We start from the raw sequence: 16,252 nt of genomic DNA, 5'->3' as shown, positions 1-16,252 counted from the left end.
AGGCTCAGAGAGTTTATGGCATCTGCTCTGGGTACCCATACAGTGTAGTGGGGCCTGGAAGTTCCTTTGAGTCTGCACCCTGGCCCCAGGCCCCAGTGCTCAGCACCCAGGCTGAGAGCACAGATCCTGGGGTGGGAGGGGATCACGTGGGTTTCAACACAGGCTGGGGACTCGCACCCCACAGCGAAAGGTGACAGAGACAGGAATGACATCCCACCAATGGTTTATTTAAAAGTTACAGAGAAGCACATCCGGGGAGAGAACTGAAGCTTTGCAAAGACCCAGAGGGACACAGGCAGGTGTGTCCCTACAGGTAGGCAACTATAGTGATGGTTCTTTCCAAGAATCGTTGCCCAGGCAGGTGTGACTCTGGTGCCTGGAGTAGGCACGGGGCTTGAAATAACAGAGCTCCCTTGTTCCAGCTATCTGAGGAGCCGGAGGTAGCAGGGGTGACAGGGAGGGAACTGATGCAGCCTCAGGTGCGGGGACTGAGATTTGCCCTGAAGCACAGAGGGGCTGGGGCAGCTGAGGCTGCAGGGTGATAACTGTGGCATACAGAGGTCCAGCCCATCTCGTGCTGGCTGATCCTAGAGAAGTGCGGGCTCATGGTCCTGCAGGAGGGACGGGGCGGATCGGCAGGGGAGGGGACGCTGGAGTGGAGTCAGGGGCCCTGAAGTTTTCAGTCCACACACTTGGCGTTTCATTTCAGCACTTGCCGAAGCCCCCTGGGCCGGAGCAGGGTAATAATGAACAGCCCCCTAGGACCCCCCCCCCATGCGAATCTGTGGGGCTGACCACAGAGCCAGACCTCCGTGGTCCTGGAGGTGAGTCCCCTGACCCAGTCTGGGCTGATCAGGAGCCCTCATTCCTCAGCAGTGATGAGGGGAGGAATGGTCACATGCTCAAGAGTCCTGACCTGGATTAGCTGTTCTCAGGAGGGAGGTTTTCCTGTTGCTGCTTCTGGTGGGACTGCTAAACTTCGACAATGGTAGTGTGGAGTTTCCAGAGCTCAACTTCCTCACCCCAGAGTGAGGGACTGTCAGAGAGAAGGCAAGAGAAATAGATAAGAGCTCCACCAATACCTTTGGATTACGTGGATCCAGCCCAGCCTGATGCCGCCCAGTGGGTGGTTATTTGAGCCAATGAGTTTCCCATTTGCTTGAATTTTCCATCTCTAGCAATTGAAAGTGTCTTGACTAAAAGAGCTGCATGTTCACTCAAGCCTCCCACTCACAAGCCACTGACTCTTTTTGGGGTGCAGGCAGCTGTCAGATGCTGGCCTGCCATCCCCTCCTTTGGGGGTTGAGAAGCTCAGGGGCCCGCAGCAGGGAGGGTCGGCCCCTTAGATGCTGGGCTGGGGTCTCACCCACCCTGGAAGTTTCTCCGGGTGCCGTGGTGGGGCTTTAAATGGGTCTTCTTCCGAGCATCCAGGATCTTCATCCCAATCTGCACCCACCTGGCCCTTGGCTTCCCACACACCATCTTGTTTTTCTGGGGGAAGAAGAATCTGCAGGGATGGGGGTGTAAGCGGGGAGCGAAGTTGCGTGAGAGTCCCCACCCCCTCCCCCATGGTCCCACTCACATCACCGCAGGCAGGTTGCAGCTCCCGCTCACGTCCTGGCGATGGTAACTCTGGGCGTACCGGAGCATGGACCGTCTTGCTGGGCCGTGGTAAGCCAGGCAGCAGTCCTCAAAAGCACCTGCGACCACACAGCCGCCCAGAGACTCGCATCTCTACACGTGCGTGTGCGGCTGCGCATGCGCTCTTCAGGAACGCCCACAGCCTTGGGCACCCGCGAGCCCGCGTGCACACCACAACCCTCCCATGCCCTGTGGAGGCCCGGGGACAGCCCAGACGGTAAGGAGGCCGTTCGGCTCACCTTTGGTCCTTGATAAGGGGGCAGGAAGCAGGAGTTGGAAAGGGCCCCGCAGGCCCCTGCTGGGTAGGGCCCAGGACCACGAAATAAATGGGGGACCAAGGCCATTTCCATTCCTACTCTGGGGCGGAGGGCAAGGAGGGGGTGCAGCGCCCTGAGAAGGGGAGGGGGGCATGGTTGGACGAGGAGGAGGTGGTGGTGCCAGAAGGTTCTAGAAGAATGAGCAGGTGGAATGAGCAGAGGATGAATTAACGTGGAGACGGTGCTGGGCCTTCAGGGTCCTCTGGGATCTGTCCCTCTGCCCACCCGTGCCTCCAGGGGCCACATCTCAGTTCTGGGAGGGCCGTGGGGAGGGCTTGGAGGCTCCCTCCATCCCCCACCTTGACCCTGAGAGCAAGGGGCAGTGGAGTCAGATGGACCCCGTGTTGCAGTGCCCGGCAGGTAGTTCCCCGGGGCTGAGGGCCCCGCTGGCCCCAGGATCAATGGGCCGAGGCTGGGCCTGGCGCCTGAAATGGACCTCTAATAGCAGGACAATGGGAACGAAGCCCAGTCCCCTCCTGGGCAAAGGGTAAGGTCTGCTGGGGGCAGGGCTAGGGCCTCTCAGAGCTAATGAGGGGCAGGTGGGTGGGGCCATGGGGCTTCCACCTGGCCAGGGGCCCTGCTTGGCCAGCTGCTGGGGCTCAGCTGCCTCCTCCGGCCCAGCGGGATGCAGAACGCAGCGGCAGAGCTGGGGGACACTGGGGGCAGTCAGAATAACCTTTGGTCACTAATATCATCAAATGCCTAAGCTAGGGAGGGCAGGAGAAGAATTCCCCATTGATAACAGTAATGGTTATCAGTGCTGCTGCCGGGCACTGGGTCAAGAGTTTTGCGGGAATCAGCCCATCGGATCCTCACGTCCCATCTCTGTAACAGGAGTTTGGAGCCCCACTTTGCAGATGAGGAAACTGGGGCTCATAAACGCTGAGTAGCAACTCTCAGCCGGACCGCACAGGTAGCCGGAGTAGGGGAAGCTGAGATGGAGACTCATGTTTGTTGGTCTCCCAGGTTCTGATCTCAACTCCTACCCCTGGCTCTGCAGGTTCAGGTCACTGCAGTGTGTCCCTGGGGGTAAGCGGCCCCGCTGCCCGCAGTCCCTGGACTGGCTGGAGTCCAGAGGGAGGCCTTGGGTCCTGGACTGTGGAGGAGGCACCCAGGGCTCTGAAAGGAGGGGCTGAGGACCATGCACCCCCAAGGAGCTGCACAAATGCTGGGAGTTTTTGCATGCCTGCTGGGGGGAGCTGTCCACCCGAGAATGAATTCAGTGGTGAAGGGATGGGGGAGGCTTCTGGAGGAGGAGACAGGCACATGGCAGGGGAGGCACAAGAAGGATGGGGACAGGGGGACTCCAGGGGGGAGGGTAGGTATTGTCTGAGATAGTACCTTGAGCGTGGACAGTGGGAGCCCAGGCACCCACGAAGCAGGCCACCAGGCAGACCAGGAGCCATGGATTCATAGTGCAGGCTGGTCTTCCTCCTCCGGTGCCTTGAGGGTTAACTAGGAAGTGGGGGGGTAGGTGGTTGATGAGGACCCAACATGGACAGTGGCAGGCACTGGGAGCACCCCCGTCTCGAGCCAGGGCCCTCTGCAAGGGAGGCAGGTGGCATAGGGTGGGGACAAGTGTGCTGGACGGACCTGCTGCTGGTCTCGGGGGGAGGACTCACCAAAGCCAGTGGGGTCCCTGGAGCCGGTACCTGCTGGAGTGGACCCAAGCTCTCCTGCCTGCCACGCCAGCAGGCTTCACCCTTTATAGATGGAGCCCCGCCCTGCCGCTCCCTCCCCACCTCCTCTCCCACTACACCTCCCGGCTTCTCCCTCCCGCCCTGCCCTCCTCTGTTCTCCCCATGTCTTTCTAGCTCCTCTCTCCAATGTCAGGATGCACCTGTTGGAAGTTGGGTGCGAGGGGCAAAAGGACCCAAATCAAAGAGCTGGGCAGAAAACAATGACACCTTCAACTAAGTACTCGGACGGGGCGGGGTGGGGGGGGGGAACGGACGGACAGGGATTTGGCTCCTTCAGTGATGAGAGGTGGACGGATGCAGGTGGACAGTCACAGCCTTGACCTCAACGAGCCGCCTTGAAGGCTCACGTGCCCCCTATCCCAGGCCCCTCAGCCAGCACCCCGGCTTTCTCCCTGGAGGGTCCTTTCTCCTCCTTGTCCCGGCCTCTCTCTTGCTACACCTCTAGGTGGATACTGGCTTCCCAGGGGCAGGACCCAGGCAGCCTAGAGCAGGGGGAAAGTCTCCACCTCTGCTCCCCACTCCCAAGCCGCCTGTTCCCATGGGGCCCTGATTTCACCGCATTTTTCTCTCCTTCCACACAATGGGATGACTTATCGTGTCACAGAAAAGCCTTGTTTTTGAGAACAGGCAAACCATAGAAATAGAAAGTAAAATCAGTTGTTGCCATGGGCTGGGAGGAGGGGAGAATGGGGGGGTGAGGGCAAAAGGGAAGGTATGGATTTCTTTTTGCTCTGAAATTAGATGGTGGTGATGGTCAAGGGACTCTGTGAATATAGTAAACACCACAGAATGGTACACTTTCAATGGGTGATGTTGGCGAAGATAATCAATATTAAGATTAGAAAGGAGTTTGGGGACTTCCCTGGTGGCACAGTGGTTAAGAGTCCACCTGCCAATGCAGGGGACATGGGTTCAATCCCACATGCCACATGCCACGGAGCAACTAAGCCCGTGCGCCACAACTACTGCTCTCTAGAGTCCGCGAGCCACAACTACTGAGGCCCGCGCGCCCTAGAGCCCGTGCTCCTCAACAAGAGAAGCCACCGCAATGAGAAGCCCGTGCACCACAATGAAGAGTAGCCCCCGCTCGCCACAACTAGAGAAAGCCCGCACGCAGCAACGAAGACCCAACGCAGCCAAAAAAACCCAAATTAATTAATTAATTTTTTAGAAAAGAATAGAAAGTTTTATTTGAGCCAAACTGAGGACTAGCCCAGAAGCCCGCTTCCCAGATTACTCTGAGAAACTGCTCCAGAGAAGCAGGGTTTTCAGGGCAGTTTTATATCTTGTCAGAACAAAGAATATTAAACAAGTCAGGGAGACATTTCTTCAAGGTTTCAGAAAAACAGACCAGCATGTACACAACAAGTCAGTATGACCTTGGCACCTGGAAGGGAGTCTTATCATCAAAGGAGGACCAGCCCTGGCATCCCAGGAAGTGGGGCTTTAATGTTTATTTTTAACATGGACATTCTTTACTTCTGGTCAATGTGCCCTTTTCTTTAATAATTAAAGCAGACTGCAGTGCATGTTTGATAGGCCACAAACAGGCTATTTTAGGTAGCATCAAATTCAAGTTAACTCATGTATAAGCCAGAATGGCTTCCCTATATCTCAATATGTAAAAATTTATCATGCAATGTATGGAACATGAATTTTCCCCAATATTACATTGAGAATAATCTCAATAGAACTGTTATTAACGACCACAATAAAGCAATGCTCTGGTTTTGGAAGAAAAGAGGGAGCCCCAGGTAACCACGCAGGCAGGAAGCAAAGCAAAACACAACTAGAAGTAGTTTCTTTTTCTCCTGGGTTAGCGCGGCCCACCTGGAACAGGGGTGTGGGGATTGGGGTGGTGGGGTGGGGAGTGTCGGGGAAGGGGAAGGGGGTTCTGCAGAGAGCTCGCAGCTGATTGCTTTTAACCTTTTTATTGTCCGCATCCTTAGCTATGGACCACCCTGAGTATTTATGACACTTTGTACCGCTTTCTCATCTCTCGCGCTCCACCACGAGGCCCTGGCAGGGGGTGGGGCACGCCACCCACTCCCTGGGTCTGGCCGGGTGGGTGGGGCTTAGCACAGGGGGCGGGGCCTGATGAAAGGCACTGGGCGCCGGGGCGGGGCTTTCTCTGTGGGGCTTAGGCCAGGGCAGGGCTTACGGGCCCCGCCCCGCCCCTCCACAGCCGCGGAGACTCGGCGGCTCGGCTCGCGGTCCTGTGCCGGTGGCAGTGGCTGCTCCCGGGGTGGGTAAGGCTGGGCCAGGACGCGGCTCCGCGTGGCTGAGGGCGTGGGGACGCGGCGTGGCGGGCCGGGGCCAGCCTCCCCGCTGCGGCCCACTGCCCCTGCCTGCCCCGCCAGCGGTCAGCGGCCAAGACGTGGCGTTACGAAACCTTGGCTGAGGTGCACCGTGAGCGAGCCCACCTCCCTGCACCTCACAATTTGTCCCACCGGCAGCCTTAACGGGGAGGAAGGAGTGAGAGGAACCAGCACGCGCGCGGGGCAGACAGGGATTGTGCGCTCTTGGACCCGGCTCAGAACCCAGGTGTCCCGGCAGTGGACGGGATGCTTAGGGACTAAAGGCTCTGGGTTGAAACCCAGAGTTCGGAGGACCGCAGTTGCTTCACGGTCAGGGCTAAATTGCGAGAGGGGAAGCCTTCATTCCTACAGCTGCTGGAGGCATTAAGGGTAAACTGCTTCCAGCAAGGGGACTCTGTTCTCCGCACGTGTGAACCGGGCACAGAGGACAGAAGCTTCCTCCCGGTCAGCAGCTCAGAGAATGGGGCCGTTGTGCGTGGCCTCCAGCCTGCTGCTGAGCCAGACGCAGGGGCTGACCACACCCCAAGGACTGCAGGGCAGGCTGCAGTGCCCCCGGGGTGGGGGAGGGGTGGGCAAGGGCACAGCTCAGCTCAGGGTGCCTCTAGTGGGTGCACACAGATGGCTGTACTGCAGACTGGGGCAGCCAGTGGGCTTGGTGAGGGGAAATTCCAACTACTGCCTTTGGAGTGAGCTCCTCTGGGGCGGACTGAATACCGGCTCCCCCTCATTTCTCTGCTGGAGGAACTTCCCAGGTGCTCAACGGTTGACCCACTTTTACAGAGAAGGAGACCGAGGGTCAGAGAGGCCAAGTCGGACTTCCCTGGCGGTCCAGTGGTTAAGACTCCACACTTCCAATGCAGGGGGTGCGGGTTCAATCCCTGGTCAGGGAACTAAGATCCCACATGCCGCGCGGCACATCCAAAATGAAATAAAATAGAGAGGCCAAGTCATTCCCCCTTCTAACTTTTTATTCTTGGCCAGGAAAATCCAACTTTTATTTCTTAAATATTGTGAAGGAAAGGGGGACAGTCCCCTAATGGGGGAAGGCCATTGAGCAGAGCTCATCAGAAAGGATGCTGAGGAAGCACCACCAGCTGAAGTAGGGGTCCTCCTGCAGTTGCTTTTGCATCAGACCCCCACCCCACCCCCACCCCAGTGCTGCCTACCACCCTCCTGAACCTACGGTGCCTGCAGGGCCCAGCTCGGGTGGCCTCTGAGAGAAGCAGCTGGAAACCCACCCCCCAACAATTCTACATAGTTGTGCATCTTATGGGGAGCATATCAGACCCCGGTGCCCTGTCTGCCAGGCCTGGACATACCCAGCTGCCTTTCACTCTGGTCCTGATGCAGAGTGGTTACCAGGCAACTGGAGGAAGGAGGGAAAATTGGTGGTTTTTTTTTTTTTTTTTTTTTTTTTTTAAGGATGCCTTGCAAGCCTCTGGCCTGACTTTCAGGGACTTGGTTTCTAGACTGGCCCTGTGGGGCCCATTTCACTGTGTTCCCGATGTGGATGGCCCAGCTGCCTCCTGAAAGGCCGGCCTTGAGGGGCTTCCCTCCCCAGATTGACCAGCTGCCTCTGTGTTCCAGGGGACCTGGGTGGGGAACTTGGGCTACCAGCACTGGTCGTGGCCTTGGCCTCGGTCCTTATGCTTCTTCTGCTCCTACTGGACATGTGGGGACTGAGCCAGCTGGGGCCGGGGCAGGGGCAAGGGTGACACAGGGGGCAAGGGTGGTGAGCCCTGAGGAGAGGGTCCCATAGGGTTGTGAGTTCCTCTTTGAAGCTACTGAGCTCCACTCACACCCTCCACACAGGTTTTCTGGGCACCTCTTACATACCAGCCACGTGCTAAGTCCTGGGGTGACTGCAGTGAGCAAGGAGATGTGTCCCAGGCATGGAAGTTGACGGTGATGTCACTGATCCTCACCAGATACCTGTTTGGGGCCATTTGTTATCTCATTCATTCAACAGACATGTAGCGCGTGCCTGCTGTATGCCAGGTACTGGGCTGGGTACCAGGGTAAGCAGTGCAGAACACAGGTAGCAAATAGCGAAGCAGGGCGTGACAGGGAGATGCCGGGGATGGGTTGGGCTCCTCTGAAGAAAGTGACTTGAAGTGACAGCAAACCCTATGGGATTCATATCTATCCCCACTTGACACGGACAAAAACAATCAGCTGAAGTCCAGAGAGGTTAATTTACCTAAGTAAGCGGGGGGTCAGATTCCAAGTCCAGGTCGGACTCCATTCCACATATACTGCTTGGGTGCTGTATTAAGTGTGTCTTTTTGGGTTTGTTTTCAATGATGTATTTTATTTAACCCTATCCAAGATAACATCATTTTAACATATAATCAAATCAAAATGATTTATGAGATATTTTCCCTTTTAAGTCTTCAAAACATGGCTTACTGTACATTTCCAGTACGTCTCAAGTGCTAAATAGCCACACGTGGCTGGTGTCTATCTTATTGGAGAATGCATCTCCAGCCACAGGTTAGAGTCAATTCGAAATTTTACATTGTTTCTTTTTCCTTTTATTTATTTATTTTTCTGTGAAAATTTTTATCAATAAGGATAATTAACAATACCAAAACAATACAAATCACCTCAAAATATAAATTGGTGAAACAGTGGTAATACACACAATGTAACATTATATAGCTATCTAAAAGTTGTCAAAAACTAAGATGGAAAAATGCTCATTAAACATTAACACAGATCATTAACAAATAGGTACAACAGAATCTCAAATTTATTTCTTAAAGTCTAAATGCATAAAAATATGAAAATGTTTGCAGTAGTTATTACCACTAAGTGTTAAGATGAGTGCTCCGAAATCTTCTCGGTGTTTTCCTGTATTCTCCCAGGTTTCCTTACAATAAACATGTGTTACTTTTGCAATCAGGAAAAAAGGGAGGGGGAGGTTTGGGAGTAAATTTGACACATCATGTTTTTGCAGTACTGAGTCCCTAGCAAAGTATTCTCCCCCAAGACTGCCACCCTCAAACCTTAGTAACTCAGCTACTAATTCAAATCACTATAGAAGTGGTGCTGTTATGAAGACTGGTATTTTTGATGAGTTTTTTTCTACTTCAGCGTTAAATCCTTTAGCAGATGACACATTAGACTTCCCTCATTTTGATGAGTATCTGTTTGTTTGAGAACTGTTGAATGCTTGTTAACTCTTTTTAGTTTAATATTTATTGTTACTCTTGGAAAAATTTACTATGTTTTTAGGTAGTGTTTATACACTGGCCTCGTCATGAACAAAATGTAAGCTACTGAAGGTTTTACCTTTGGTTATGCCCACAAAGCATTTGATCTGTTTCACAAACTTAAATGATGAAGAATTGGTTCTCCTTGTTGGCTTCATTTTGTGTTTGTAGGAGAATGAGGATTTCAAAATGTTAAAAATGAAAAGTAGTTTATAGTTTCTGGCAGTTTGTACAGTTGGGTACATTAAAGTTCTACATTTTAAATTTGAGTTACCTTGGTTCAGGAAAAACACTAGCTGATATAAACTTAAGTCACTGTCTATGATACGTGAACACGTGAATGTTTTGCTAATGGTTCTGTGGTCCTCCCATAAGAGCCTAAGCCTGTCTCTTCTACCAGTAGAGTGGTGTAGAATGTAAGCTTCCCCTCATACAATTTGCCTCCTCTTTCTCTCTTTACAAAAGATGGCAGGAAACTTGTTACTAGAACTTAATATAATGTAAAGTGATCAAAAAATTGATCTGTAACAGGAAAAAGTAACCTATTTTTGTGTTGACGGGCCTAGAGTTTACGTTATAAGTATCATCTTTCTCTCCCAAGACATTTATTTCTGTAACCAAAGTGAGACACCATCTAACAGTTATATTTTGGGAGAAATAGCCAGTGCATGTAAGGCTTGCATGTGTTGGATTCTACTATAAATGAAACATTAATTCATTTAAACCTCAACGTTCTTACGAGCAAGGTACTCGTATCACTTTTAACGGATGCGGAAACAGCACAGGACGAGTAAGTTGTAGAGCTGGGATTGAGTAGAGTGGTCACTACAGTGCTTGAACTTACTATATTTTCTACCTCTAGCTTCATTTCCTTTTATTTTTTATTAAGACATTTTTGTTTAAAGCAGTTTAATTTTCCCAGCAAAACTGAAGGGAAGGTGCAGAGATTTACCATATAGCCCCTGCTCCCACACATGCATTGCCTTCCCCATTATCGACATGCCGCATCTCGGAGGTATGTTTGTTACCATTAATGAACTGACACATCATTACCATCCAAAGCCCATAGTTTGCATTCGGGTTCACTCCTGCTGTTGTATATTCTACGGGTTTGGACAAATGTATAATGACATGTACCCACCATTATTGTGTCATACAGAGTATTTCACTGCTTTAAGAATCCTCTGTGCTCCCAGCATGTGTTTTTTATTCTGATGTTTTGACAGCCGGGGCCTTACTGATCGTGGAAGTGCTATCCCTCCCAGGGCTAGCAGATTCCCAAAGATAGTAAGTGACTTCCTTATAAGGGCACCTTTCATATGCAAACCAGACAATCCAGAGCCCATACCCTAACCCCCTCGTCTATCAGGCGTCTATCCTCCAGCCCTGATCACCCCAGGGCCAGGTGCCAGACAACTAGGGACAGTCTCTGTACCCCAGAGCCTGCTGGAATTATTCAAACTAGCCAGTCCTAAGCCTGCTTACCCTGCCTCACTCAATCCTTCCCACAGAAACCACAATAAAGCCTCTTGCCCACATTTCCCCCTCGCTCCCTCTGCCTCCTGACTGGCCCTGGTGCCTCCCCATGTGGCCCTGCATGGCACAGTGTGCGCCCCCTCCTTCTGGGCTCTGTGAGTAACAGAGTGCCTTTTCAGTGGCAATCGTCTCCTGATCTGTTGGCCTCACCATACCTGAATAATTATAAAGCTTACAGTTTAAAACAGGTGTCAAGGGGGACTTCCCTGGTGGTCCAGTGGTTAAGACTCTGTGCTTCCAATGCAGGGGGCATGGGTTCGATCCCTGATTGGGAACTAAGATCCCACATGTGGTGCGGCACAGCCAAAAACTAAAATAAGTAAAATAAAAAGAAATACAACAGGTGTCAAGTGATATGCAGAGAGTTGGAGACAGAGGGCAGGTAACAGATGCATCACTCCCCACATGGGGCTCACAGCTAGTGGGGGAGATGTTCGTGGGATGCTGCAAGGCTACATGGTCAGCATTCTAGAAAAACATTCACAGGCAGGCTGTAGGGGTTCAGAGGGCACCCTATCAGGTCTCCAGGGGGAATAACTTGAATGGAGACCTAAAGACAAGCAGGTGTTAGCGGCCAGATGGAGCAGGACACCAGAGAGACCTGCCACGTTCAGGATAGCTGGGGACTGGAGGTGCGGGGGGGAGGATAGTGGAAGATGAGGTGGGAGGCGATAGGCTATTCAGGGCCTCATGTGCTGAGCTAAGAAGGGCCACCTTCATCAGAGGGTGCTGGGGAGCTGCTGAGGGATTTAGCCAGAGGGAGGGTTGTGGTCAGGCCTGTGTCACAGCTCTGCCAAGGTCACGTGGAAGATGCACTGGAGGGGCATCAGCTCAGGCACAAGAAGACTCACAGTCACCAGGCTGTCTTCCCATGAGGGCTGTGGGGCAGCCTCTTTCCCAATCCTTCTCATGCCCTACCTCAGCAAGAAGTAACTCAGGAAATATTTACCGAGGTCTACTCTGTGCCAGGTTGGGTAGTTAGAGCGGTGACAAGACAGACTGGTGCCTACTGTCGTGGAGATTTTTCATTTTTGTTTTTTCTAACAAAGGGGTTGCCATAGCACGTGAGGAATGCTAACACGATGCAAAACAGGGACCCAGAAGAGAGAAAAAAAACCAAATAAAGTCAGAAACAGAAGTGGGGACATTACTGAGCTTTAGAAATAAATAAAAAAGGATTATAAGAGAATACTATGAACAACGGCACACCAACACATTAGATAGCCTCAGTGAAACTGGCAAACCGCTAAAAACAAACTACCAAAACTGACTCAAGAAGAAATAGAAAATCTGAAAAGACCTATAACAAGTAAGAAGATTGAGTCAGTAGTCAAAAACCTCCCAACAAAGAAAAATCCAGGACCAGATGGCTTCACTGGTTCCTTCTACCAAACATTTAAGGAAGAATTAACACCAATCCTTCTCAAACTCTTCCCAGGAAAAAGAGGAGGGAACATTTCCTAACTCATTCATTCTCTGAGGTCAGCATTACCCTAATACGAAAGCCAGACAAAGTCATCACAAGAAAACTACAGACCAATAATCCTAATGAACATAGATGCAAAAATCCTCAACAAAAATACTAGCAAACCAAATTCAGGAGAACATTAAAAGGATTATACACTTGACTAAGTAGATTTATCACAGGAATGCAAGGGTGGTTCAATAAATGAAAATCCGTCAATTAATACACCACATTAATAAGATGAAGGAAAAATGATCCCCTCAATTGTTGTAGAAAAAGTATTTGACAAAATCTAACACCCTTTTACGTTAAAAAAAAATTCAACAAACTAGGAATAGAAGGAGATTCAATGCAATCCCTATCGGAATATCAATGACCATTTTTGTTTTTCACAAGAATGGAAAAGCGGATCCTAAAATTCATAGGGACTTGCAGGGGACCCTCAATAGCCAAGAAAATGGAAGCCTAGAACCACCAGTGCTACTGACCTGTGGGTCTGGATACTTTTGTGTTATGTTTTGTGTTGTGCTGTCAAGGGCCGTCCTGTGCATTATAGGATATTGAACAGCATCCCTGGCCACCACCCACTAGATGCCGCTAAGCATTGTTTCCTGGTTGTGACAACCCAAAATGCCCCTAGACAAAAGTCCCTGTCTCCCCTGCCCCCTGCTGAGAACAACTGCTCTAGTGAGAAATCGGGCGACCCAAGTTTCACTTCTGTCTCACGTGCCGTGTTGCTGAGTGTGTATGTGTGTTTTAAATGCCACGCTATTTGGCCCTGATCCCTCAGCTGTTAATAGTGAATACTGCAACCACAACTGTAAATCTGCCTGCTGCATGTCAAGTCCTGTGCTGATGAGTTCTATATCCACTGCCAGGTCCTGTACCGATGAATTTTATCTACAACCCATTTTGTGTCCGTCATCTCTGTGACAAGAGCATTTTCCCAAGGTTCTGTCCCTGGTCCTTTTTTGGGAGGGCTGAGGCTGCACAAACCCTGCTTTGGTATTTTAGCTGTTGATGAAAGAGCTTGAGGTGCCTCGTAGACTATATGTCTGTTTGGCTGTGAACTTCTGCCAACTCAAGACGTATGGCTATAAAAATGTGATGTTTTCTCCTAGGGATGAGGGGAAAAGAATTGGTCCAGGACGTGTTGGAGAATGTGGGAAGCCTTTCAAAGTCAACTACGTGAAGCAAGGATTAGGGCTTTTCGGCCTTTACGTGCATAACTTTTTTTTTTTTTAAATTTGGGCAGAAAAAGTGATCATTTTGTCTGTTTCTCCATCTCAGTGTTCTAAGCCTGAGAAGGTCTGTCTGGTCCACCCAAGCCCTGATTCCTGGTATTCTCTTACAGTCACGGAGGGCAGAAGTCCTAAAATCAAGGTGTCGGCAGGGCTCGTTCCTTCTGGAGGCTCTAGGGGAGAATGGGCTTCCTTGCCTTTTCCAGTTTCCAGCAACCGCCTGCATCCCCTGGCTCCTGGCCCCTTCCTCCATCTTGAAAGCCAGCAGTATAGCATCTTCAAATCTCTCTCTGACCTCTGCTTCTGTTATCACATCTCCTTCTCAGACCCAGACCCTCCTGCCTCCCTGTCATAAGGACCACCATGACTGACGCTGGGGCTGCTGGATAATCCAGGATCATCTCCCATCTCCAGGTGTGATTAACTTGATCACACCTGCAAAGTCCCTTTTGCTGTGTAAGGTCACATATTCCCAGGTTCTGGGGGTCAGGACACAGACATCTTGCGGGAAGGGCATTATTTGGCCTACCACAGCACCCATGGGGGTCAACCTCCTAAGGGGGGCGGGGAACACTCCTGGGGGCAAGTGATATGTAGACTCAGTTCTGGAAGATGGCAGGTAGGGAGGGGGATGGGGGGCAGAGAGTTCCAGGTAGAGGGACTAGGGCACATAAAACAGCAGGCTCCCTGAATACCTGACCTGGTTGTGACCTGAGGGCCCTTAACATCAGCATAGGAACCTGGTAGAGGGGACAGTTGCCCAAGTCCGGAGAGATATTTGGCTGTCACAGTTGGGGTGGGGAGGTGGGGGGCCAGAGATGCTGCTACACATCCTGCCATGCACGGGGTTCTGTCTCCACCAGGAAGAATCCTCTGGCCCTAACAGCAGGAAGCCCTACTGCGGCCACTTTCTGGCCCTGTCTCTCCAAACCCAGAGGGACTTCTCCCCTTCTCTCCGCATGGAGGGTTTCTGCTCAGCAACCTGTGGCCCGTCTACCCCTACCCCACCTTTCTGGGGAAAAGCTGTTTCTACTTCCTCCTGACCCTTGGCCCACCCCAGACCGGAAGCCTGTGTGTGGGCTGAAGGCTCCTACCTCTGGAATGTGGGGCCCTGGGAGGGAGACAGAGCTGAGTAGTAGTGCTTTCTCCCTGCGCCCCGCTCCACAGCCCCACCCCAGGCCTGACCCACTCTGACCTCTGGGTCCCTGCAGCACCGGGAAGGGAAGGGAGTCAGACGGTGTGCTAAGGACGCTGCATCTGTCATTGGACGGGGAACAATCTAGTTCACCCACAGGACACTAGACAGCAGGTGACAGGGCTCGTGACAGGAGGAGGGGTGAGTTGGTGCAGGGGTTCCCCCCTCCAGCTCCTTGTTGCCGCCACCCTGCAGGGCTCAGGTCGGTGATGTCCCTCAAATACGGGCCCCTTGAGTCCAACGGGTCTTCCTTGGGTCTGGGCAGGAGTGGGTGTCCATCTCACCCACTGAGGAGGGGACCCCTGTTGGGGTGGGGGGGACGGAGCGGGGTGGGCTCTGCCGCGACATGGTGAAACCGGGCTAGTGTCTTACTGCCGTTGGCCCTTGAGAGCAAGTTGGCTTCTGGTTCATTAGGTCAGCAGACCTTTGACACCTACTGGGTGCCAGGCTCCCTGCTGGCCGCTGGGGGTGATAAGGCCAGCAGTTCCCTCAAAGAGCCCGCAGAGGCTGGGGAGGGCAGGGCTGTCACTCTGCAGACCGCTTAACCAAGAGCCAAACCCTGTGCCGGCGCCCCATCTCCCAAGGTGCCGTGGGAACAGAGGGGCTGCATTTCTGGGGGGAGGGACGAGGGGGTGGGAGGAAAGGGCGGGGTGGGAGGAAGGAGGGCTGTGGTGATCTGGGTAGAGGAAGCCCCGGTGCAACTGCGCAATGGCCCCGGGAAAAGGGGGAGGCGAGCATGTATTCAGTGGGACTTCCCTGGGGTGAGCCCAGGAAAACCGCTGCTCCTGGAGGGGAGGGCTGGTCTGGGGTGACGGCCCACCTCTCCCACCACCACTGGCTCCTGCCCCTGCTGTGGCCAGCCTCTGGGCATTTCCACGTGGCCCCTGGCTGTGTCAGAGCCCCTAAGGTATGGCTCCCCGTCCACCCACTGGAGCCCCAGGGCTGCTCCATCCACCAGAGAATGCGGTACCCAAACCCCAGAATCCCCTTGGCCTATGGAAGACTGGGCAGTGCCTGTGCGTGATGAGGGCCACCTGAGCTCCCCCGCCCACACCCAGTGGGCTGTGGCAGAATTACATGCTCCCCCAGTGTTATGAGCTGGATTGTGTCCCCCTCCCCCAAATTCATATGTTGAAGCCTGAGCCCCCAGGACGTCAGAATATGACTGTCTTTGCATTTAGGGTCTTTTTTTTTTTTTAAATAAATGTTTTTATTTATTATTTTTGGCTGTGCTGGGTCTTTGTTGCTGTGCGTGGGCTTCTCATTGCGGTGGCTTCTCTTGGTGCAGAGCACAGGCTCTAGGCGCACAGGCTTCAGTAGTTGTAGCTCGTGGGCTCTAGAGCACAGGCTCAGTAGTTGTGGCTCATGGGCTTAGTTGTTCCGTGGCAGGTGGGATCTTCCCGGACCAGGGCTCGAACCTGTGTCCCCTGCATTGGCAGGCAGATTCTTAACCACGGCACCACCAGGGAAGTCCCTGCATCTAGGGTCTTTAAAGAGGTCTTAGAGTTAAAAATGAGTACAGGGTGGACCCTAATCCAATATGCAGTCATATGTGTGTCCTTATAAAATGGGGAAATTAGGACACAGACAGATGCACAGAGGGAAGACCACGTGAGGACAGAGG

At 52.4% G+C, this 16,252-nt stretch overlaps 1 protein-coding gene across 1 annotated transcript; it reads right to left on the bottom strand.

Annotated features, from left to right (window-relative positions):
- Window positions 1-895: 895 nt before the first annotated feature.
- CCL25 (C-C motif chemokine ligand 25) lies at window positions 896-3,372 on the bottom strand. The gene is made up of 4 exons (XM_032628138.1): window positions 3,300-3,372; window positions 1,583-1,700; window positions 1,371-1,507; window positions 896-1,036 (listed from the first exon to the last, which is right to left on the bottom strand). The coding sequence occupies exons 1-4, from the start codon at window positions 3,370-3,372 to the stop codon at window positions 903-905; spliced, it is 462 nt and encodes a 153-aa protein (XP_032484029.1). The 3' UTR covers window positions 896-902.
- Between the last annotated feature and the right edge of the window lie 12,880 nt (window positions 3,373-16,252).

The sequence above is a fragment of the Phocoena sinus genome, chromosome 3 (genome assembly GCF_008692025.1).
Source record: "Phocoena sinus isolate mPhoSin1 chromosome 3, mPhoSin1.pri, whole genome shotgun sequence".
In the NCBI taxonomy this organism is placed as follows: domain Eukaryota; kingdom Metazoa; phylum Chordata; class Mammalia; order Artiodactyla; family Phocoenidae; genus Phocoena; species Phocoena sinus.
This window is presented reverse-complemented; position numbering and strand designations above follow the sequence as displayed.

What these genes read in the sequence shown, in the direction of transcription:
- CCL25 (XM_032628138.1), bottom strand. Translation starts at nt 3,372, where the DNA reads ATGAATCCATGGCTCCTGGTCTGCCTGGTGGCCTGCTTCGTGGGTGCC. An exon ending in TCCCACTGTCCACGCTCAAG is followed by an intron (nt 1,701 to 3,299) that starts GTACTATCTCAG and finishes GTGTGGTCGCAG; the next exon opens with GTGCTTTTGAGGACTGCTGC. An exon ending in TGCAACCTGCCTGCGGTGAT is followed by an intron (nt 1,508 to 1,582) that starts GTGAGTGGGACC and finishes CCATCCCTGCAG; the next exon opens with ATTCTTCTTCCCCCAGAAAA.